General features: G+C 47.0%; 1 protein-coding gene across 1 annotated transcript in view; it reads left to right on the top strand.

The window, feature by feature from the left end:
* The window catches only part of LOC146171869 (low choriolytic enzyme-like), a 68,274-nt gene that overhangs the window by 9,746 nt on the left and 32,958 nt on the right, over positions 1 to 25,570 (top strand). The window contains exon 2 of the mRNA XM_084586274.1: positions 23,059 to 23,096. Coding sequence (XP_084442400.1) covers positions 23,059 to 23,096 — 38 coding nt within the window. The remainder of the gene's footprint in view (positions 1 to 23,058; positions 23,097 to 25,570) is intronic.

Genomic DNA, 25,570 nt, shown 5'->3' with positions numbered 1-25,570 from the left:
GGATGAGCATAGTTACGAACACTACCGAAAGCACATGCAGTAAAACAAGGAAGCATATATCAATAGTACTATTCTGTGATTGCAACAGACGACCGCTAGTCCGGAAGCGGACGCGCTATACTCTCAAAAGCACCGGACAATTTACCTGCGACTGCCTAGTATGAAGCGGAAAACGGCACTGCGGTCTATGAAGTGGTTTATTAGTGTATGCAGCTTGACTTGTATTTAGCATCTTGCAAAGCATGGAGACTGCTTTGTGCGTGTGCAACAAGCTAAGGTTAAGCCTTAAAAAAAATGAGTAACGTTCGTAACTGTGATTTAATCGTGCAAATTCTAGAATCGTGACTAATCTTGGTTTATTCTCATAAGGAGCTGTTTCACACTGCTAATAAATATTAGCTCTTCGCTTCTGTGCACAGTTTGCACCTTCATTTGTGTCTGCTGGCAGCATTCACATTAGTACGCCTTACAGACAAAGATCAGCTCGTGTTTTACTTCGTTTTCAGGTATTTCGAGCAGCGCTGTCGAGAACTGACCTGTTCACCACTGGCAACTTCGCTCCAATAGTCATCGACCCTTAGATAGCATTGTGTAAACTAGCGCTGGCAGCCAGACAGCGTATGAAAAAAAAAACTCCATGGGGCACTTTGTACCACTGAAGTGCGATGAGGCGAAAGCATTTATAGCGCAGTGGTTGTCGAGTTTTATGCGCGATATTTACTGAACTGTGGCTGACTGCGTATACTGACTCTTTAGCGCCTGTTAAATGATTTGAAAGTCTGCCATTAGACGTTTATAATGCTCATTCGTGTATGTGACACATTCTGCGGAAGGACGCACGCACACTTATGAGCCTGTAAAGGCTTTCGCCTTGGCGTTCCTTGGCACACTTTCGTTGCAGTGCTCATTCAAGTGTGGGATTGACGTTACGTCGTCGCTCCTATCGCGCGGCGTATTCATAGCCACGTGACATTCTAACCCAAGCCGCAATCGCCTGAACCGGATTCGATCATTCTTTTTCATCGCGCCACTTCTCTCTCACCACGACGTCATCTCTCCGCCCCGTCTCCCATGACGTCACATTGTTGCTAGGATGCTCCATGACGAATGCAGCGGTGGTTTCCATGGCAACCGCGTTGACATATGACGCTAGACAAGACGAATTACAAGTCTGTTAAAGCGCTCGGCTGTTGATCGGAGGAATAGGGTTCGATTGCAGGCGGAGGATGATTCTTTTCTTAAAGGTTAAACAGGATCCATCATTTTTATGGACAGCTATAGTGCGACAGAAACGCGACCGGACACACTGGCGAGTCATCCAATAAAGGATTTCGCCTTGAAAAGTCGCATAGTACAGTTCGATCACGCTTCACTCCGGACTTCCTCAAAACTGGCCATCTTGACGCCACTGCCAACACACGTTAAGCGCATCGTTCATATTTATGTTCCTTTTCAGCTGCCGCGTACTCCACCCACCAGTGCACTAGACTGAAGTGTTTTGCTTTATCCAATGATCCTGTTAGCCTCAGCAGTGGCAGGGGCTCTGCTCCTAAGTAGTTTTATATAACACAGTCCCAAGACTGCCTTTCCAGCATTTTGACCATTGTGTGTGTGTGTGTGTGTGTGTGTGTGTGTGTGTGTGTGTGTGTGTGTGTGTGTGTGTGTGTGTGTGTGTGTGTGTGTGTGTGTGTGTGTGTGTGTGTGTGTGTGTGTGTGTGTGTGTGTGTGTGTGTGTGTGTGTGTGTGTGTGTGTGTGTGTGTGTGTGTGTGTGTGTGTGTGTGTGTGTGTGTGTGTGTGTGTGTGTGTGTGTGTGTGTGTGTGTGTGTGTGTGTGTGTGTGTGTGTGTGTGTGTGTGTGTGTGTGTGTGTGTGTGTGTGTGTGTGTGTGTGTGTGTGTGTGTGTGTGTGTGTGTGTGTGTGTGTGTGTGTGTGTGTGTGTGTGTGTGTGTGTGTGTGTGTGTGTGTGTGTGTGTGTGTGTGTGTGTGTGTGTGTGTGTGTGTGTGTGTGTGTGTGTGTGTGTGTGTGTGTGTGTGTGTGTGTGTGTGTGTGTGTGTGTGTGTGTGTGTGTGTGTGTGTGTGTGTGTGTGTGTGTGTGTGTGTGTGTGTGTGTGTGTGTGTGTGTGTGTGTGTGTGTGTGTGTGTGTGTGTGTGTGTGTGTGTGTGTGTGTGTGTGTGTGTGTGTGTGTGTGTGTGTGTGTGTGTGTGTGTGTGTGTGTGTGTGTGTGTGTGTGTGTGTGTGTGTGTGTGTGTGTGTGTGTGTGTGTGTGTGTGTGTGTGTGTGTGTGTGTGTGTGTGTGTGTGTGTGTGTGTGTGTGTGTGTGTGTGTGTGTGTGTGTGTGTGTGTGTGTGTGTGTGTGTGTGTGTGTGTGTGTGTGTGTGTGTGTGTGTGTGTGTGTGTGTGTGTGTGTGTGTGTGTGTGTGTGTGTGTGTGTGTGTGTGTGTGTGTGTGTGTGTGTGTGTGTGTGTGTGTGTGTGTGTGTGTGTGTGTGTGTGTGTGTGTGTGTGTGTGTGTGTGTGTGTGTGTGTGTGTGTGTGTGTGTGTGTGTGTGTGTGTGTGTGTGTGTGTGTGTGTGTGTGTGTGTGTGTGTGTGTGTGTGTGTGTGTGTGTGTGTGTGTGTGTGTGTGTGTGTGTGTGTGTGTGTGTGTGTGTGTGTGTGTGTGTGTGTGTGTGTGTGTGTGTGTGTGTGTGTGTGTGTGTGTGTGTGTGTGTGTGTGTGTGTGTGTGTGTGTGTGTGTGTGTGTGTGTGTGTGTGTGTGTGTGTGTGTGTGTGTGTGTGTGTGTGTGTGTGTGTGTGTGTGTGTGTGTGTGTGTGTGTGTGTGTGTGTGTGTGTGTGTGTGTGTGTGTGTGTGTGTGTGTGTGTGTGTGTGTGTGTGTGTGTGTGTATAGCGGCAGTTGCGCGCGCGCGCGCGCGCAACTGCCGCTATTTCGGTGAGCGCAAATGATCCCCGCGCTTTCCTCCCTGTCGGCTCAATTATCTGCCGGCGGTGGATTGCGCCAAAAGAGCAGCTCCTCGCCCACAAGACAAGCATGCGGGCTCATCCGCACCACGCTTCGATTGTTCTTCGATAGGGGAATGCTACGCGGAATGGAAACGAACGCTGCTTTTCCTCTCCCTCTTCTGCTTCGCAGTTACGAGGTCTGAGCTAAAACCTGGCCTGCTTCAACAAACGCGAGTCTACGGGAACGATGCGAATCGGTTCCCCACACTCCAAACGGCAGGCATTCCCTAAGGATAGCCTTGCGAGAATTTTTTTCCTGGTAAATATATGTTTCCCTCATGGTTCGCCGCGCCTAAAAACAGCTCACGTTCATTAGTTGCCCAAGTGGGTTCGACTCCTGGGCGCCACGGCGTTAGCTCGAGCCCAGATTACCTGGATCTTCAGTTGAACTGGAGATTGGACTAATTTCATCCATCGGGTGAAAGACTATGGGCGTTGTTGAGGCATTTCCCTCGCTTCTTTGCCTCAGGACAGAGCGAAGATTCAGTTTTTCCTTGTTTTTTTTTTTTTTGTATTTCCTAGAAAGCAGACTGTGAAGTGAAGATCTGTGCACGTTCACTTTGCTATTTGGTCTCTTCACTCGTGAGACAGCTTCTACGCTCTGCCGGCAAGGCTTCCCTGTGCACGACTTTGCAAGCGAATTGTACTCAAGAAAATGCGGGCACACTCGCCCCACGGTGATAGCGTGTAAGCATCCTGTGTGAATAGAGCTAGCGACAGCATCATCAAGCCTGCTAGCCTGAGCTCAACAGTTTCATTTGTCCCTCTTGTGCGAAGATCAGACCAGAGCGAGTAGCAAGTGGGGAATGGGGGGAAAGGTTAGGAATTAGCGCCACAACTGGAGGGCTTCACACTCGAGTATCGATTTCCGTCCTCTATCTCGCCTTCGTGGAAAGCTGAGCTAATCGAGCGTGCGGGAAAAAGCTCCAAGCAAGGAGTTATCGAATGGCAAATAAACACCTGTCTTGCACCGTCTTATCGAACATATCGATCCCTGACGAAGGTGCTTTTCAATGTGCATGGTGGCCATGAATTACAAATCTATGCACCGCTCAAGTGCTTGTCGCAGCACACAGATATCCCGTGGCATTTTTATTGATTAAAGACCTTGATTAACGCGGCGCACAGCAATATTAGTGCGCGAATTCCCGAATGTCGCACTGGCGTGCCGAAGTTTTTGACCTCGCTTCGTGGATAGAAACGGTGTGTCGTTTCCAATGAATCATCTTTTATCAACATGTAGGTTACGCCTTAGTATGGAGAATACGAAATTACGACCAACGCGCATGATTTCGAAGCAACCATGGACGACTCTAAGTCCGAACGCCGTCGTCACTAGTATTCACTACCGGGGCATGGGTCGTGCAGTGAAATTAATTACGTGAGGTTAAGTGAGTTTCTATACTGAATCCTACGTGACGCAACCCCACGGCAAGTATCATAGCTTCTGGCTAAGTTATCGAATGGGCTTTTTGAATTCAGTTGGCCCTGAATGCCAAACAGAAGAATTCAACAATTCTGCCTTATTATTTGTGTGTGTAGGGGGGGGGGGGGGGGGGGGCAGTGGCTGCGACCTGTGGCTCCTCCTAGTTTATGTGCTAGGGGTGTTTTTTTTTTCTCGTTTATTATGCTGCAATGTACAAAAAGAAATTACTCAAGAATAGTTTGGACTCATAGCCAAAGGGATAATGTTGGATCCAATACAGATTATGATACGATATTGGCATACAAAACAGCAACGATTAATAAACATAGACAATAAAAACAAAACTGCAACAATTCACATTGGATTTCTGCTGGTCGAGGAGGAATGCTTTAGTGTGGGCACAAAATTACTTTTAAACTTTAAATCATTAGGAATTCCATTGAAGATTTGAGCACCATTGAATCCGATTAGTTTACGCCCATAAGTATTGTGGCATGGTGGTGGGTTAAATTTGCGAAGGGCTGCAGCTCTCACGGTTCTGCTGGGAAGTAGGAAAAGGTCTAGTGGAAGCTGGTCGTTAGACATTACAGTCGGATACAGGTTAAGAAAAAAACGGCATCCAGCTATCAAAGGACCCCCCTCCAACCAATTTCTGCTGAGCTATACCATAACGTCACGGCTGACCGCCTTGCACCTACGAGCAGCGCTCGGAACGTGGTTTCTTGGAGTGAGTTCGTGCTGGCAAATAGTTCGTAAATGCTTCGCGAGTTCCAGCAAAAATACATAGCTTTACTCAATTTTACCGATATTATAGTCGTTTGCTCATCATGCTGAGTACAACTGGTAAAACGAGTTTTCGCGAAACCGCTTTGTTATTCCGCGCTTCACTGCATCTCTTTTTCGGACCCAACCGGTTAGGGGAATAAGGTAATAGCGGGCGACAATGCACGCGTTGAGGGCTGGATAAATAGGTGGGAGGTGCGGTAATGACACTGGGCATGCGCACTAGTACTCCGCTATTACATTCACCGCAACTCTCCTCGCGTGCGCAATATCGACCCGCTATTACCCTATTCCCCTAACCGGTTCGGTCCCCTTATTCTAAAACTCGCGAGACCGTGAGCGCGGAAGAACACGTTTTTGTTTGTTTTTTCGTGTGTGCCGAGACGTCCCACGTTTGGAGCGATGCCACTGGCGGGAGGGGGGTATTTTGAGGGCTGTTTGCCGTTTTTTTTTTCTTGACCTGTATCCAACTATAAAGTACTGTAAACTATTGCTGCAGTATTAGTAGCTATATAGAGTTCAGAGGTAGCAATCTTAGTGATGCAGCTTGACGGGGCTTCGTCCTTACAATCAGCAGTGGGCCACCCAGGCTGTATTGTGACGCGTTACAACGTTGTTTACTCAAAATCAGACAGTGAACCATGTTTTCTGAACGGAGCGGTCATTGGCCGCCTACTCCATGAATAAGAATTCCGAAAGGGCATCAGTCTAAGTTCCGACATCATGACATGGTTCTACACAGTCGAGTGCACGTGCACACTGCAATAATTATCCGATCCACGGGCAATTTAATCCATTGTCCTTTCTTTGACGTGCAGAGCAATAGATAGGAACGGCGCGGTCTGGGCCACTCGAGAGATTATAACGCCTTCTTCACACCTGCTTCAGAGGATGTGAGAACACGAGATAAGATTGACGTCAGGAATGCCGCATTGTTCTGTATCTGTTCTCTTCCTGTGGTGAAGAGATTCACTTGTGCAAGGCACCATTATCCAATTACGCTTCTTGTTGTATTTGTATTTGGTGGACAGAGGCTCCGAGGGTGCTAACAAGGTACAGTTTTGCTGTTAAAGTAGCGGCGTCTGGCATTCGCAGTGCAAGAAAAATTACTTTATTTCTCTCAGTTATGCGCAATTGGTAACGGGACTAGTAAGGCAGCGTTAGCTGGCAATCAATACTGATCAGAAGGTACAAAAAGCCCCTTCCTATACTACTAGTATTGAAGTCAAAATATGCTGTTTTAGCTTTTGTATGACGTCCGCGTAAAGGTTCAATTTTCGCTTCTATGGCGTCTGCGTAAAAACTGGATTGTACATATAGTTATTGCACTCTTTCTTTCAGTTCTGCCTAGTACTTGGCTGCATAAAAAACCAAGTCATTGCGCGACGTCGGAGAAATGTCGCCTAGATGACGTAGCTTCCATTCTAACAGTTTGCAACGCTTCGGCCTGGTAGTAGTACCACCTGAAGCACTCAGGTTTGTACATCAGTGACCTCTCTCTTCTAAGGCTACAAAATGGTGAAACGATCCTTGCTTTGCATTCATCGCGCTGTGCTGACCAATGAACAACTATTTTCGACAATTTTGGCAGCCTAGTTTTCCGCCCTAGTGTCAACTTCTATTCGCAAGCTATCTTCGCTCGGCAGGCCACTCTGTGAGCCTGCACACAAAAATTCGAAGGTCTAAATGGAGGCCAATAAAATACTACTGTTTACGTTAGAGCAGCGCTGTGGACGCAAAGCTCAGTTATAACGCGCACGTGTGTTACTGTCCCCCTGCGTGCGTTGTTTCAGCCTGTGTGCGTTGTGCTCGCCGTGTTGTTTCGCGGCGCGGATGAATGCCTGCTTCAGTGTCCCTCAGTCTACATTTGGTGCAGTTAACATGCGGCATCAAAGACTAGTCAACTGCATAAAAACTGTTTCACAGCTCCATTGTTTTGGTGCTCCAACACGAGCTGGACAGAAAGCTCCATAATGCACCACTCTCCGTGGAGACGGCAGAGAGCTAAACAAGGATGCCACTGCGACAAATGCTTTGATCAGTCCACACCAGCTGGTGTTCACTGATCAAAGCATTTCGATTCGATGCTGCCGGCGGGCCCACCGCGCTCGCGTAGACCGTGAGTGCCAGAAGCTTGGTATGGTGAGGAGGGGGAGTGGTTGGCGGGGTATTCAAAATCTTCGTGGGCCTTGGTCTAAAATATCCTGCAGCATTAGGTGCCAGAATAAAAATTATTAACCGAATATGATAGTTTTCAATATATATGTAGTTTCCACTCATCAATCATGGTGCGTGCGCCGGACTTTATATTGTTAATATTGCTTTTGTCATTCATACGGCGGCTGACAGCCATTTTTCGTCTAAGAAACGACTCCATGCCTCCACGCTTCAACATGACTTTACACTGAAGACCTTCAGGAGAGTCCAGAAAAAATACACATCATTCTAGAAATTATTTCCCGTCAATTTAGGCTGGGATGACAGCAACTTTAACAATTCGTACTTTGGGGCCAGAGTAGCTAATAATAGTGCGCAAACTGATTTGCTTTCCTGCTATTGACTTGTGCTAGCGTCCCACCTGCTCCACGTTATTGTTAAATTAAAAAGGAAAAGTATGCAACGTGCGTAGATAAGCAAAATGCGTTGTATTCATGGCAGGATCGCGACTAACGAAATGCGTCAGATGCAATGAATAATGAATACGTTTTGTTGAAGCTCGCACCAGTTGTATGCATAGCTTCATGTTAATAGCAGCTCACAATAGATGTAACCTAGTTCGTATCGGCAATAGCTTTAGCTACTTACCTGACTCATTCGCTTAAACACGTTGCTGTAAGCTAGAGGAAGGATTACAAATTACGTAATTGTGCAGGCAAATTGTCCGCCGTAGCGAAGCTTAAAAATTAGTGAGCCGTTGCCTGGCTTCTCCTAGAATACCTTCCGGACATTGAACTGCTTTACATGGGCTGAGCTGTGTGGGTGTTTGCGCTCGTGGTGAAAGAGCTCTCCTCTCTTTCTCGTCGTATATCGAGTGTGCACGCTAGTGACGCTCGCATATCACATATGCATTTATACTGCCCACTATTGTTATGCGGAAACTAGGTATTCCAATTAAATTGCGGCAAATCGATTGATGCTCGTAAGCAGAATTGTTTACGAGTTTGCTGAAGCTTGCCTCAGGTGTAAGAAAAGGCAGTACTTTCCGGGCGAACGATATAATGTCCCTCTACGACCAGCGGAAATATTGTTGATGAATTTAATAAATGTATAGGCATGAAAAACTCATTATAGACGGCAGGTTGACCAGACGTTTTAAGCGTGTAGCAAGCGTAACGTTTCAAGCGCAACATGGCTAATGTCTAACGCAAAAAAAAAAAAAAAAACACTGCACCTGACAAGTTTCCTGCGCACAAAATACTATGCCTATTATTTTAGTGCTACCTCCACACAAATAAACTGGTATTTATGTCATTCATTGTAAGAAAGCTCCTCGCACAATTGACAGGGTTGCGCCTTGATTAAACGCAGGTTTTTGGCCATCGCGGCCATATATAGTTTCGAAACTGGCGGAAGTGAATATCCTTTCCGTCTTCACGAGCCTCGCCAACACTATGCGCGTACGGCCTCTTACCCGGACAGGTTGATTCACATGGCATGCTAAAAGACTAGACACCCAAAGCAAGACTATTTTGAATTAAAGTCTCGCCGCAGTCTCTCACTAGAATCAGGGGGTGATCACTGTGGAGCTGTGCGCGGCCTATCCAGGGTGAGGCAACGACAGCATTTCACGGAGCAGCCAAGGAAAAGCTGACGGGCCGAAGTGAAAAGGTCGTGCTGCATCCGCTTATCAGCGGGGTCATGATCTGAAGCCCTTGTTTACGAGTCAGCGCAGCGTTCCTTCGGCGATGACCTTCGCTTCGATCCTCCTTGTTTTATGCATCCTAATTGCGATCCAAGGGTGCTCGGCGCAAGGGCCTGAGCTGAGAGAATAGACTTACCGCGCACCGTCAGCACAGCACACGCTGATTGATCCCCGCGTGCGGCGTCCGCCGAAATTTCACAGTAGCGTGGCGTCATCTGTCGCCATCGGGGTGATCTGCTCATGCGTAATGACGCTCGAGCGGTAGTGGTAGGCGGTAGCGGTAAGTGGTAGCGCTAAACTAAGAGTAACTAGTACCTTATACGTATACCGTGGAAAGCGCGGATGGCCCACGCATTCGGCACAATTTCCTAAATGTACTCTGGAGCGATACCTCAAACATACAACGCCTCTTCTTCGCTGATATACTGCATACAGAAGGGGAAAGAAAGGAGTTATGATCGTAGCAAGAAGCGAGAATACGTTAGCCTAATATGTTGCAGACTCGTATTGAACATATATATATATATATATATATATATATATATATATATATATATATATATATATATATATATATATATATATATATATATATATATATATATTGTTACGATGAAATAGCAAAGGGGTGTTTATTTACAGTGATATGGCAGTGGGATAAGGTGAAGCCTACTAGCCCCAGGCACCAACGCTTCGTCTTCTTCTTCTGCCTCACCATCACCATCCCTCATCGTCGTCATTAGCGTGACATTTCCCCCCTACTCAGACGAAGCCCTCTGGGCGTGTTCGTGAGTCGTGCGAGGCTGACACGGCTTCAAGCGGGCAACATGACACAGTTCGGTTTTGGCAGACCGGCGACCCGATGCTGTCAGGCGGGCTATCCCATAAGTTAAATCACTAAGGCGTTTGATAACCACATATGGGCCGTCATAATGGGCCAAGAGTTTTTGATGTAGGCCACGGCGCCGAATTGGACGCCATAGCCAGACTAAATCACCTACAGAGTACGTGACCCGCCGGTGACTGGAATCGTATCGCACTTTGGAACGTTCTTGTGAAGCACCAGACCGTAATCGGGCGATTCTCCGAGCTTCTTCGGCGAGACAGAGGGTCTCAGCCAGGCAGGGGTCTTCACGGCTTGTGAAGGGCAGGATAGTATCCAGAGAGTAGCGTGGCGGTCTGGCGTAAAGCAGAAAAAATGGACTGTATCCAGTCGTCTCATGCGTGGCGGTATTAAACGCATACGTGATGAAGGGCAGTATGGTGTCCCAGTTCTTATGCCCTGCGTCCACATACATGGCTAGCATGTTGATAAGCGTTCTGTTGACGCGCTCAGTCAAGCCATTTGTCTGGGGATGGTATGGCGTCGAGTGTCGGAAAGTTACGGCGCATAAACGCATGAGCTCTTCAACAACATCAGCAGTGAATTGTCGGCCCCGGTCAGTGATGACAATTCGTGGCGGCCCGTGTCGTAAGATGACTGAGTGCAGCAAGAAAAGCGACACCTGATGCGCCGTAGCAGATGGAAGAGCGGCGGTTTCACAGTAACGTGTGAGATAGTCCACGCAGATTACAATCCAGCGATTTCCATCCACGGACTTCGGAAACGGACCTACGAGGTCAATGCCTACTTGATCAAACGGTGCTGTCGGGGTCTTCACAGGGTGCAGCAAGCCAGACGGAGTTGCAGTTGGACGTTTGTGGCGTTGACATTGCTTGCAACTGGCAACGTATTGTTCAACCGTCGAGCGCATTCTGGGCCAGTAAAATCTTTCTTGAGCACGGTGGAGTGTTCTAACCGATCCCAAATGCCCAGAAGTTGGATTATCATGCATAACACGCAATACGTCCGTGCACAACGTCTTGGGAACTACGAGTAGGTATCGCTGGCCGACAGGCGAATAACTCTTTTTCCATAGGAGGCCATCATGCACACAAAAACGGCTTGTAGGTACGTTGGCTTGGGCAAAGAGAGGCTGCAGACTGGTATCATTTTGCTGTTCCGTTTTGAAAACATTCGTGTCGGGGAACGCTGGCTCGAGGGTCGATATATAATTGTCGAAATCGTCGCTTTCAGGTCCAGTCGTGGCCATTGGCATCCTAGAAAGACAATCTGCGTCTGCATGACGCCTCCCGCTTTTGTAAACCACGGCAAAGTCATATTCCTGTAACCGGAGGGCCCAGCGTGCGAGGCGACCACATGGGTCTCGAAGGTTCCGCAACCAACAGAGTGAATGATGGTCAGTTACGATAGTAAACGAACGTCCGTACAAATATGAACGGAAACGCTGCACAGCGAAAACTACAGCTAGGCATTCCTGTTCGGTGACTGTGTAGTTTCGCTCCGGCTTGCTCAGGGTACGACTTGCGTACGCGATAACATGCTCTCGTTCATTGTGCCGTTGGACAAGGACTGCACCAAGACCGATTCCACTAGCGTCCGTGTGTACTTCTGTCATTGCAGTAGGATCGAAGTGACGTAAGATGGGTTTCGATATTAAAAGAAACTTCAGTTGACGGAATGACGCGTCGCAGTCTGGTGTCCAGTTAAAAGTAGAGTTTTTGTGGAGAAGGCACGTCAATGGGTAAGCAACGTCAGCAAAGCGATGTATAAAGCGTCTAAAATACGAGCACAACCCTAGAAAACTGCGCAACTCCTTCACTGTCTGCGGGGGTTTAAAAGACTCAACAGCGGCAGTTTTCTGGGGATCCGGCATTACACCATCACCATTGACAAGGTGTCCTAGCACCAGCGCTTGGCGCTCTCCAAAGCGGCACTTTTTGGAGTTCAGAATTAGGGCGGCGTTGTGCAGGCAATTCAAGACACGTACTAGACGGTCATTGTGTTCTTGGAAGGATTTCCCAAATATCACGACATCGTCCAGATAGCAAAGACAAATGTCCCATTTTAAGCCGCGCAAAACTGTGTCCATAAAGCGTTCGAATGTAGCTGGCGCATTACACAGCCCGAACGGCATAACATTAAACTCATAAAGGCCATCTGGCGTTACGAAAGCTGTTTTTTTCTTATCTGCAGGGTCCATTGGAATTTGCCAGTAGCCAGATCTGAGATCAAGACAAGAAAAATAGGACGCACCAGAGAGGCAGTCGAGGGCATCGTCTATGCGAGGAAGAGGATAGACGTCCTTTTTCGTAACAGAATTTAAACGCCGATAATCGACGCAGAATCGCCACGAACCGTCTTTCTTGCGTACAAGAATAACAGGGGCAGCCCAGGGGCTAGATGACTCCTGTATCACCTTTTTCTGTAGCATGTCCTCCACTTGCTCATGAATGACTTTGCGCTCAGATGGGGACACGCGATATGGCTTTTGACGAATGGGACGAGCCGAACCAGTGTCGATGCTATGATGGGTCCGATGTGCAGGGCGAGAGGTTGGTCCATCTGTTTCAGAAAAGTCAAACATAGGCGAAAAAGGTAGAAGAATATCCACAAGAGTACGGCGTTGAGGTGAGCTGAGATCGGCGCTGATCATGCGGGAGATTGAAGTTTCATCAGCAGGCAAAGGTACGATGGCACTCGTAGCATCTGTGACCAAAGCAACGACGTGGGGCGCATCGGGTCCACAAGAGGCAAGCTTCAATCCCGTTGGTAAAACTGCGGGCTCGGACGATGGGTTGATGGTCCATAACGAGGCACTACCATGATGCACGGATATCATACAGTGAGGGATAATTACATTTTTCTTCAGGCATGCTGAGTGAACTGGGTGCACCATGGCCTGGAATGAAACCTTCTCAAGAAGTGGAACGGACACGGGGACGAACATGGCAGACAAGGGTGGAACTACTGTGTCTTCGGTAATACTAAAAACTGTTTCTTCATCACGGCCACTTTCAAAAAGTGTCGGCAGATGCGAGCCATCAAAATGAACCTCTTGACTTCGGCAGTCCACGGTAGCGCCACAAAACTTCAAGAAGTCCATTCCTAAAATGATGTCATGCGTAGAGTGGGGTAAGACTACGAATTCGGCTTGAAAAATTGCACCACCCACAGACACTTGCGCACTACACACACCCAGTGGCCGCAACGCCTCTCCACTGTGGGCGATTCCTCTGCCCGAGGGATGCGCACGACAAACACACAGTGGGCCGTATAACAAACATATTTAATCTCACAGGGATCTTGTCGTCCGGGTGGCTGCGGGTCGTTTCCGTGGAGAGCCGGGAGGGAAGCGGGAGCGACGAGCCAGGGACCAGGAAGCGCCAGGGACCAAGAAGAGGCGAGGCGGCGGCGCGTGCCTTCTTTTATAGCCCCCTCGCGCGGGACCGGTTATCCCCGCGCGAGCGGGGAGAGGGAAACAGGCACGCGCGCAGGGAGCATTGGGAAGTGGCGCGGCCTTCGAAAGCGCGGCGCGCCACGAGCCCTACACCACTCACACCACAAACCGTTGAAGCACGGTCATATTCAAACATCACTTTGCGTCCCAACAAGCGCCTAAACTGATTACTCATCACAGACACAGTCGCACCCGTATCCACCAAAGCTAATGTATACACACCATCAATAAACACACGAATTTTGTTTTTGAGCATTATAGTTGGAGGGATGTTGGCACACAGCACATTTCCAGCGGCCTCACCCCCATTGGTCGCGCTGGTTAGTTTTCCTGCTGATGATGCTGAGGCGACATGGGGCGCCGTCGTGGTGATGGAGAACGACGCGCACGGAAGGCGGGTGGTGGAGTAACACTTCTATCAGATGCAGGGGAGTGGTCGCGGATATTCTGGTTATGGATGTTGCGGTAATACCCACGCTGAGTATTTGATTGTTGAAAAACGGGATTGTATTGCCGATTGTTGGGTACTGTTGGAAGCGCCGGACGGTTATAGCGAGGTGGGAACCTACTGCGGCAGTATCTGGCGATGTGACCTTCGACGCCGCAGCGGTAGCATATCGGCGGAGAAGGTAGAAAATGCTGTTGCGAATAAGAGCAGGGAACAGCTGGGTGCGTCGTAGGTCTGTCTGAATGCTCATACTGCTCAGGAATCCTGGTAGATCGAATGGAAGATCTATGGGCACTTGAGGCGACGTCATACCTTGGGGCGTCAGGCACCGACGCATTCCGGTTGGCGAAATGCATAGGAGGATAGTCAATGGAAGCTGCAACTTCAGGAGCTTGTGGGAAAGGCTGAACGGTAATCGCTTGTGGTGGTGAAGCCGGCCGTCTAGATACCCTCTGGACAGAGACCTCAGCAGATTCGTGCAGGGGAAGTGGGTTGAGCCGCAGGAGTTCTTCCCGCACGATTTGCCGGATCGTCGACGGAAGATCTAGTTGGGCGTGGTCATCAAGGCTGGCCACGGTAGGCACGTTGGCCAGCCGCCCAAATTTTGGCACAATACGACGCGTTCTCAGAGCTTGAAAAGCGCGGATGTGTTTAATGACATCGGAGACGGTTTCAAGGCTGTCTTTGGCGATTAAAAAGTTGTATACGTCAGCCGCGATACCCTTCAAAATGTGGCCGACTCTATCTTCTTCGGGCATGTTGGAATTGACACATCTGCACAATCGGAGGATCTCTTCTGTATAAGTGGTACAAGTTTCATCCGGCAACTGAGCTCTTTGGGCAAGGGTCTGCTCAGCCCGTTTTTTGCTCGGTACAGAGTCACCAAAACGCTGTTTGATCTCGGTGGCAAACCGTTCCCAAGTTGTCAAATTGTCCTCGTTATTCTCGAACCATGTCATCGCCGTGTGAGTTAGAAAGAAGACGACATTTGTGAGCATGGTGATAGGGTCCCACCGGTTGTACCGACTAACTCGTTCATAATGAAGTAGCCACTTCTCAACGTCCTCACCTTCCTCTCCTGCAAAAGGTCGTGGTTCCCGGTAAGGCTGGCAGGGAATAGAGCTGGAGGGGGCAGGCCTGTCACCAGCCTGGCTTGCAGCGTCGCGGCCGGCGCGGTTAGAATCGCTGTGGTCCATGATGTTTGGAAGCGGTGGCAGTCCAGCAAGGCGGCGACTACGTCGAAACTCCAGTGGTTCTTGCTGCGCCGTACTTGGGGATCGAACGGAGCACCTTCCACCAAGTTGTTACGATGAAATAGCAAAGGGGTGTTTATTTACAGTGATATGGCAGTGGGATAAGGTGAAGCCTACTAGCCCCAGGCACCAACGCTTCGTCTTCTTCTTCTGCCTCACCATCACCATCCCTCATCGTCGTCATTAGCGTGACAATATATATATATATATATATATATATATATATATATATATATATATATATATATATATATATATATATATATAACCGCGAGCACGTGCGTGAAAGAAACGTGGGAATACCACTTTGTAGCCTGTCCGAAGATGCTCCTGGAAGCACGGCTCCCAGCTTCACAGCAGCAAACCGCTCAGTTTAGCTTCTTTTTTTTTTCTTACTTTTTTTTTTCTTGCGTCTTCCGGTATTTGTTCGGGGTTCCAGAAAAACGTGCCCGGAAAAAAGGAGCCCGGAACGACGGTCCCCGGAAGAAAAGTCACTTTTTGCTAAGTCGGAAAAATATCCCCAAACCGGTGAAATGCATGGTAACGCCAATTTTTCGCCTAGCCTGGGGCTCAGCTTCTCAGGGGTGAATTGCTTCGAAAAATGTGTTTGGCCTAACAGTGCTAAAAACGGCCGCAAGTGATCTTTTACACGATGAAATAACAAGAGGACACTAACGACGCCGTGCCCGTTTGCTTACTTGACCTTGCATCTCCTTTTATGATTTTAGCTTGAACCTGATTTGAATTTTGTGTTTGTTTCTCGACTTGTTTTCTCGTTCCACTATAAAGACGTAGGCTGTTATCCTACACGGCGACTTGCAATGGTGTATGCTCATGTGGGCGTTCACGACGGCAACAAAAAAAAAAATATATATATATATGATGGCAGCGGAAAAGAGTGACCATGGGCAAGTACGTATCTGGATCATTTTTTCGCTTCAACAACGCCCCTGACTGAAGTGTCGCCTTGTAGTAGGAGTGTGCTCTTTCATGGCTTGATCTGCACTGCATGATTGTGGCATGACCTGGTACTCCGACGGCGGCGTCGAATTTGTCTCGTTTGCGCGCTGACCACCGACTTCGGAGGCGGACGCTGAAAATGGTGCTTCAGGATGGCCATCCTAATTTCCCTATAACCACCGGCAATGCAGACCGTGGCCACTGGAACGGCTGACCATCGTCAGTTAAAGATCAGTGAGAGTGTTTCAGTAGTGCTTTCTCCTGTTAGCGGGCATTCAAGGCCACTAATTAGGCATCGAGAGAACTTAGTCCATATAGAATGATTAATCTATATCAAAGCCAGCACAGAATGCAATAAACTGCTCATTTTTTACCAACAGAGTTTTAGAAGGTTATATTTCCTGGACAAAATTTCGCCTTGGGGACCTTTTCTCCTAGACTTTTCTTCCGCGGACCTTATTTCCGGGGCCGAATCTTCCGGGGACGTTTTTACCTACACCTGTTTGTTCGAACGCTGTATGTTTAATGTTATTGTGGTTGTCGGAGTATTTTTCTCAGGTGGGTTGGTGGGCGTTTGTTCTCGTCCCATTACAGGTTCAGTGACACACAAACTGGAGCAGTAACGATTTCTCTAAATGTGTCAAGATGGAGAAGCGCCTTATGTAAGAAATCATATTACTCTCGTTTCCCCGCGTGATTATAGGCTGAGGAAAGCCATGATCCATGAGTGCGCTTGGAGGCTCGTCTGATGCTACGACCGCCTACAAGCTTTAATTTACAACAGCGTCGCTTTGCGACGCGCAAGAGACAAACCATGAAATTAGCATATCGATTGCCTGAAATCACGGCGCTTGTGAGCATATTTGTCTATTGCCACGCGTGCGCTTTCTTTCTTGCAGGCCTGTTTCGAAAATAATGCAGAATCGAAAGTGCTCAACGTTGGCACCGATTAAACAACGCTCACAAATGTTTGAGGTTCAAACATTGCACAAATTCGCGACCTTCACTGAATTCTGCAAGCCCAGAGGTTTCCTTCGCAGAAATGTTAGGATAAAGGTTCTGATTATGAGTCAATGAATTGAGACGTCACCCTCATCGGTATTTATGATGACGACCAAGTAAAGTTTCTGAGGCAATGCGTGTGAAAATGGTCTTCTGCGTCTCTCATTGAGACATGTGTCTATTGAGATTTCATTATACGTATTCTGTGCATGCAAGTTAAAGAGACCTGCATGAAAAGGTTTTTGTGGTCGTATTCTAATTTAAAAAAAAAATTGTGCAGGTGGTATATTTGGGTTCGAGTAAACTTTAAAAGCTCTTCATAGACCCTATAGTTCACAAATTTTTTAATCCTCTTCATGACTGCTCGCAACTGAATTGAGTGACCCCTCACCGTGCTTTCCTGGCCGCCTTTGCCAGTTGAAGCCAAAGGGGAATCTGGACGCGCCCTCTCACTGAGCGAAGCCAAGAGACGCTGTCGAGCGCCGTCGCGACCTGTCTCCTTTATTTTCGTTTCTTCCGCTTCGCTGTGTATCGAGTAAAGGGAGAGAATGGGAGCCTTACTTTTGATCGCTCACATCGCCTACGTTAATGAAACTGGCGTTAAATATTTGCTTTATGGAGATGATTGATGAAATACCGATGGCTTCCAAGCGTTTTCTTGTCTTAGTCAATCTCTGTTGTGATCCCTAAAGTGTAATTCATACCTGCTTAATTTAGGCTATATTTTAAGTACTGTTTTTATTAAAACAAATGAAATCTACAGCGTACCTTGATTAACAACTTATTCGGCGTTACATACATGATGTGAGCACAGGAAGGAATAAACAGGACGGGCGCTGACCAGCCCTTTCTTGAGATAGAAGGTGATGAACCGCGCTTTGCGGGCGCTGACTGCTATTGCTCTCACGATTTTTAAGGTATCTGGCTTGTCGGATGAACCACAAAAAGAAGGGCTCACAGTAGAAGTATGTTCACTTAACAAAACACGTTGCTGGGCTAGTTAGTGAAACACGGTTTCTTAACAAGCTATTCAGCGTATACATAAATGACGCGGACACAGGAAGAAATACACAGGACTCGAAGATCTTGATCGCAATAGCAGTAAGCCCCTGCAGAACACGGTTCATCACCTTCTGGCTGACTGATCAGCAGTCGTCGTGTGTATTTCTTCCTGCATTCGCGTCATTTATGTATACGCTGAATAAGTTGTTAAGGAACATTGCTTCATCAACTAGCGCAGCAACGTGTTTTCTTAAACGTACCTTTCCTTATTGTTTATTTACCGTCTCGCAGAAACGCTACATTATTGCTCTCATAAACTACCCTCAACATCCTTGAAACAAATTAGGTAACTTCTGCTGAAATGTTGAATGCTCCAGGACCAAAACTACCATCGCAGAGCGCGAAAAACTGCTCCACCGACACTGAAAGGAGCAGGTAACAAAACCAGGGAAAGTAGGGCACATATACATGCCGCAAGAGTACATTTACTTGATTCGAACTGCTGTGTAATATTGTTTCATGGCTTCAAGCTGATACACTGCTATTTAGAGGCCTCCCGACATATCTTCGGGAGTTTTGATGCGCAAGCATTCTTAGGCGATTCCCAAAGCAAATTCTTATGTCCGTAACGTAAAGCATAACCCTATCTTCATATGTGCGGGTGCGTCCACTTTTAGGGCGATATCTGTCTTCGAAGCGTCTTTGCACATCACATGTACGGCCGCAAACCGAAATAAAGTGGCGCGGGCACCTGGAGGTGGGGTTTGACATAGCCTGCAACCTCGCTCCATTTGCACTCGTGGCGGCCGCAGTGGCGCACCGAAAACAGCGGCCACGCACTTGCGTGTTCTAACTAAGAATTAAGGACCCTGTAAACAAGCGCCACAACGTTTTATGCCTCATGGATTTTACAGCGGCTGAGCGCATACATCATTTCCGAGGCTGTAACACATCTCTTAATGCACATGACTGGTGACATTATGAAACATAAGTCTTGTCAAGCTCTAAGGAAAGTACACGCTCCGTCTCCAGCAATTTTCATTATAACTGTTTCACTGGCCTCACAGACCGCATATTAAGGCCAAAGCCTTTCTAGGCTCGTGGAACGAAATCCCGTGCGCGTGAGTTGTGCGCGAGATCTGTCATATTCCGCGAGATCCCGCGAGATGTGTTCTTCTCTAGCGTTCTTACCATCTGCAATCCCACACTTGAACGTGCGCCAAGAAACGCCACGCGACAGGAATGATGGTGTATATGGTCAAAACTTCCACTTGACAGAGAAAGTGTGACAGATACTGCGCCTTTCCTTTCCTGTAAATCAATTATAATTATATGTAGCACTGCAACGAACACCGATGAGAGGCAAATGGTAAGCGAGGAAGGGTACGCTTTCACCATTCTCCTCTTAAGAGACAACTGAGAGACCATGTAATATTTTTTTCCCGCAGAGCTATCTCGACGCCATTAGTTCTTTTTTTTTTTTTTTTTTTTTTTTTGGGGGGGGGGCGGTTTTCTTTATTTAGTTTGTTATTCATGGCATGGACTATTACGATACTTATTCGTCGCTAAAACATATTTCATACGCACGCAATGTACGACAACAGCAGAAAATATCTCTTGAAATACAACAACAATCTCCAGTAGGAGCGAAACTTTCCCTTTTACAAACACAGCAGATTTGGAGCCATAAGACCTGTGAGGTTCAAAAAAAGCTCATCTACTGAGGATTAGAGACGAGTGAAGTGAACTTTCTTTGGGTGCCTTTCCTATATAGTCATGTTTTAATTGCACTAGATATGCCAGCATTAACTACAATTGCCACTTCGTATTCGTCAACCGAAATCCTCGTATAAGGTCACTCTTCAAAGAAAACGTCACATTGATAAGTTCTCCTCAGGGTATCTGCTAACTGTTGCAATAACAATAGAAAACACGACACATGACCCGTAGTGACGGGTGTTATCAAGCTTATCACTAAACCTTCGTCCTCCTAGTGCCGAAGTATATTCAAGAACAATGATGATAACCTCAAACGTGAAGATTCTTTCATGGCGGGACAGAGCCGCACGTACAGCAACGGGCGGAAAGTAAGAGTTAAAAGTTGTCGGCCTGCACATTTCCAGAGACGAGAAAAATTTGCTATGACTACAATTTTTACAAAACTGCAGTGTCAGAATGAAGTTTTGTACAGTAAACTTATACGAATCCAATCTAGTGGTATGCATGTTCATTTTGGTATATTTGCATAAAAAGTTTACGTATTCACAACATATATTCCATAAAAACAGAAAGTTGCCGCTAAAGTGCGCACGTTTTTGCTGCCGTGTTTAAAGGGATTGAGGCACCAAACTTTGGCGCTATAAGAAGCAATATATTGTTACGCCCGTAACGTGACCACGGTGACCTTCTGGCGAGTTTGACAAGCGAAGTTCACACAACCAACGGATAGCGACACAGGCACCATAAGCCAAGGACCAACTGAACGCGCACGCTTCAATCTCCTCTTCCTGCTTCCTTTTTCTGCTCCTGTTCGAGACTTCTTCATCTCCGTAACAATATGGCATTCCTGTGGTTGTAAGGACACCCAAGGCCAAGTATTGGACACAATAAACGTTTTAAATATATTTTAATTTAGGTAAAATTGTGGCAAATGCAATTTCTCCCAATCGATACCTGTCTATAGCGCTGTAGCTACTGACGTATGAGGTTGAGAAATATCCCACTTAAAAAAATAGTAGGATGCCCAAGCTTTGTCTTAAGAGTAGACGCGACAGCGTTCGCACTCATGGCCTCGTTTGTTTCTACTCTGATGCTATTTTGATCACGCCCGCTTCTTTGTCTGCTATCAAACGACGTTTACGTTTCAGCTCAGCGTCTTTGGCTTTACTGACCAACTCAGCTTCAGCCCTGCGATTATGATCGTCGACAGCTTGCTGACGTTCCAGCTCTGCTTCCTCCGCACACTTATGGCGCTTCGCTTCCCCTTGTAACGTTCGTGCCTCAGTTTCCCACCTTCGATCCAGCAGTCTACCGGCCTCCTACCGAGTGTTCTCCGCCTTCTCGGCATTCGTCTTAAGAATTCTCCCTGATCGTCGGGCACCACCATCCCGAAGAGACACATCCTCAAACGAAGCCGCCGCGCTATTATACGCATCTAGTTGAATGTCAGACAACGTAGCTCTAATACCAGTCGCAGGTCATCTCACGCACTCTAATTATTTGTCTACACCCCGCTGGTTTCCTCGCCTACCAACTAATCAATCAGCCAACAAATCAAACTGAATCATTTTCAATCAATCAGCCAACACTACGTATACCCTCATGCAAGGCGCCTATCGTTCTTCTAGGCTCCAGCGTCTCTTGATTCTACCTTGACGTAGACACGTAGTTTGATCATTATGCACTAGTAGGGTGCCTCGATGCGGGCCCGTGCATCGAGGCACACTATGCACTAGAACGCAGAGGCGCCATCTGGTTTGGCGAAGCCGTATCAGGTCTTTAGTTCCGCTGGCTGCCGCATCGCTAGATTAGAGTTCCAGTGAGTTTACTCCTTTTACGCCACATCTCATGACGGCGCCGCCGCACCCTGTAGCCGACAGGAATTTCACTCTTCCGTGACAAATCCCTCTCAAACCGGGCACGGCGGTGGCTATTCGGAGCAACAAGCCCGGAATGCACATCAAGTTCATACTAAGTGCATTTGCGGCGACGTATACAACGTATCCCATCATTCGGGCACAAAGATAGCTGCAATCTGTCCAACAAAATCGATCCTTACCATTGATTACCTACCAACCCGATATATTACTTTGCCTATATTCTCCTTGAAACTGAATTATTTTCATAACTATTTATATTTGCAGCTGGATCGCCGTTAGCGCACATCATTGCACATGACGCCTCACTGTACATTTCTCTTACCAGAGTAAAGCGTTCGCAAATGATGCCTATGGAGTTTTTCGTCTCGTCACTCTCGTCTAGCTAGTTGGCCAATATGGCCTTTCTCCTTTGTAAATTAAAGATGCAGATATCATCTGAATATACACCTTTTGAACGCTTGTAAAACCGTGGACTGCGCTACATTTAAATGCACTAAAAGCTGGTGGTGGTTTATCCCAGACCTGTGACCGAGAATAATTGCCATTTGAGCAGTTTTCATGATTTCACGCGAACCTCGTGCGTGGAGTACTCGGTTTACTGCTCGTAAAAATATGCAGTAATACATGTAACCACATGATTACTTGAAAATGGCAGCAAGTTAGTGATAGATGAAAACAGACTGAAAATCAACGCAGTGAGAAGCACCCATGAGATCCCAAAATTGAAACAACGAACTGCTTCAGCGACTGCTTCTCGTCTGAAGCGAAAGCGAGGCGCCCGTGCACTGTTTGCTGCCAGTGCATGGCCAAGAGCCCCAGGCGGTAGAAATTTTTGGAGCCCTCTCTCTCATGGCTTGAATTGCTTTGCGAGTTTAACCATATAAGCCTTTAACCAACCATTTTTCGGTTTTGTTTACTACTGTATGAAAAAGTTGCCCCCCCCCCCCCCCCCATCATCCTCAACGCAGATGAGAATTATTGCATTATAAAGCAGCATATAGGTGTTTTAGGTTGAATAATTTTATTTTGAACAAAGAGAAAATGTATTTTTGTTCACTGCCTTATGTTCTTAATTCCTACGCCCTTAGACAGTAATAATCGCCTTGTGTTTCATGGGAACAAGTCAATTACTGCGGTCTACAATGCTCAGCACACCTCGCCATACACTACAGAATGACGACGGAACGAATGCGCTTTATTTATATTAAAATAAAAAAAAGAAAGAAGCGACCGCATTGTGCTAAACGAAAGAGTTCATTCAGCGCTTTTCTTTTTTACAGAGCGCAATAGAGATATAAGCTATTCTGCACCGTACTTTCGAGCACGCAATAACACTCTATCTGCTTACATCTTGACCTAAACTACGTGGAACTGATCGCTCATTTCGCTGCGTGTTTTCTTTTTTCTTTTTTTTTTTCAGATCTAATTGAGGGCGACATTATGCCTCCAAAGCCATCGGTAAGTACAGTTCAAATTATTTCTAAATTTACACATAGGGCGGAAAACTACACCCCCTATTTTTGGTGTCCCTTCTTTATTTAGGCCCCCGCTTGTCACGCACGAATGCGAGTTATATTCGAGGAAATAAGCAAAAAGTGAGAATGTGAACATACACGCCTGCCAATGAGGTCGCCATTCCTTTACCTTCTTAGCTCTCTCCTTTCTGCGTTCCAGTCCATCATCGTCCAAGTGCGTGCGTGTGTGCATTTCTTGTTTGCGTTCGATTGATTGATTGATTAATTGATTGATTGATTGATTGATTGATTGATTGATTGATTGATTGATTGATTGATTGATTGATTGATTGATTGATTGATTGATTGATTGATTGATTGATTGATTGATTGATTGATTGAGTGAGTGAGTGAGTGAGTGAGTGAGTGAGTGAGTGAGTGAGTGAGTGAGTGAGTGAGTGAGTGAGTGAGTGAGTGAGTGAGTGAGTGAGTGAGTGAGTGAGTGAGTGAGTGAGTGAGTGAGTGAGTGAGTGAGTGAGTGAGTGAGTGAGTGAGTGAGTGAGTGAGTGAGTGATGTTCATCAGCGCATAGATATGCGTGCGAGTGTGCATGCGTACGCTTACAATATAGAACACGCAATTCCACACGAATGTTCGTTCCCCACTTGTCGGCAAATTCACACAGACATCGTCCAAAAAACACGGCGAACCTATGTGTATAAGCCCTAACGTGAAGCCAAACATTTGTAAGAGGATCTGAAAATTTATCGTTTAAGCAATATCCAACGCAAGAAAGAAAAGCTTTCTAATTCCATATCCCCGAGTGTTATTAAGATACACTGCTGTCACGAACTCTCCACCTTAGTTTCAACCAGCAGACTAGCGCGACAACCTCTTAGGCTATGTATTTTAATTCGCCACCTGTCATGTTGTATCATCTCAACCATCGCGTTCATCCTATCTTATTATTCTGTAAGCTGTGCGAAATTCTCTTAAACTATAATGAGTCAATTTGTTAACGTGGAAAGTCGGGCCATTCGGTCTTGGCACGACGAAGTAATGAGTCAAGAGGAAAAAAAAAAAAAGAGGCAAAGGGTTTTATTTCTTCTGCGCTCAAGTTAAGCGAAAATTTTCTATGATGTTGCTTTCTCTCAGTCTCTGTACGGAGTACAACATTAGCACAGAAAATTTCTTCGTCCACAGTCCAGTATTTTCTTTATGTGCGCTCGTCACACAGCACATCTCACGCTTGTGGATCGCTGAATGGAGTGCTAACGTTTTCTATATCGCCCACAACATGCATGTTTTTAAGAGTAAACCAATAAATATATTTCTGAAAGCTATTTTGCAATAATGGTTCCTGGGTATCGCCATATTTTTCGCTGAGCTGTTGTGTGCATCAGGTGCCAGCAGCGGCAGAAAAACCGGTTTGAAATCTTCCATAGATTTAACGTCGCCCTCATGCAATGCGAAGGGCAGCATTTCCTCTCGATCTCTGTCAGGCGTCGACCGACTTCGCTTTCGGAGGCGCGCATGACAGGATTTCGCGCTCTCCCACGAGACCGGCGGTGGCAAAGCTTAGCTCATCCACCTCCTCCTCTTCTGCACCGCCGGGGTGGCGCAGTGGTTACGGCGCTCGACTACTGCTCCCAAGGGTGCGGGATCGAATCCCGGCCGTGGCGTCCGCTTTTCGGTGGAGGCGAAAAGCAAGGCGCCCGTCTACTGTGCTTTTCAATGAACGTTAAAAGTACTCCATGGGGTCGAAATTTTCGGATCCCTCCATTACGACATCCCTTATAGCCTCAGTCGCTTTTGGACATTAAACCCAACAAACTAAACCAACTTGGCCGAAGGTGTTATGAGCATATGTTCACTGCAACGTGGAAGATCTTACCAAGCCCATTGGGCAGTTCAGTTATAGGCTTCGCAGCATACGCACCGGTAGAGCCTTGCTTAAAATTAAAAAAAACTTGGTAGCCACAAATACACAGCCCCTTACTATATGACCGTGTAGCCCCAACCTACACGATCTGAGCGAAAATCAAGAGGGCGTCAGTACCAAGAAATATGCCCTGCGGACGCTGTGCAGGAAGGAGGCGATGTCCTGTTTAGGCACTCGACAGGCAGTTCGGGGGAAAATTAGGGGGACACTTAAGCTCCGCCTTAATGGTAGGACGCAATAGCGGTGCCTCAGCACTGAGATATCGAGATAGAGGCGCAATTTGAACAATGAAAGTCGCTTTCAAACCTAGAAGACGGAAGCGCCGTCTGTCTTGGCAACGGCGTATCAAGTCTTAGTGGAGTTGCGGTGGTTGCCGTATGTCGGCGCTGTTGCATTTTTTCGAGACGTTTCTGACTTGTCATTGAAACCTTGCCCTAAAGCTAGGGTACGGCGACGGCTTTCCAGCCGAAAAAATAATGCCCTATCGCTTAAAATTTATGTCATTTACACGAACGTCGCAAGCTACCCGGAAAGCCC

Source organism: Amblyomma maculatum, unplaced genomic scaffold (genome assembly GCF_055883805.1).
Source record: "Amblyomma maculatum isolate TAMU_Amacu unplaced genomic scaffold, ASM5588380v1 scaffold_18, whole genome shotgun sequence".
In the NCBI taxonomy this organism is placed as follows: Eukaryota; Metazoa; Arthropoda; class Arachnida; order Ixodida; family Ixodidae; genus Amblyomma; species Amblyomma maculatum.
This window is presented reverse-complemented; position numbering and strand designations above follow the sequence as displayed.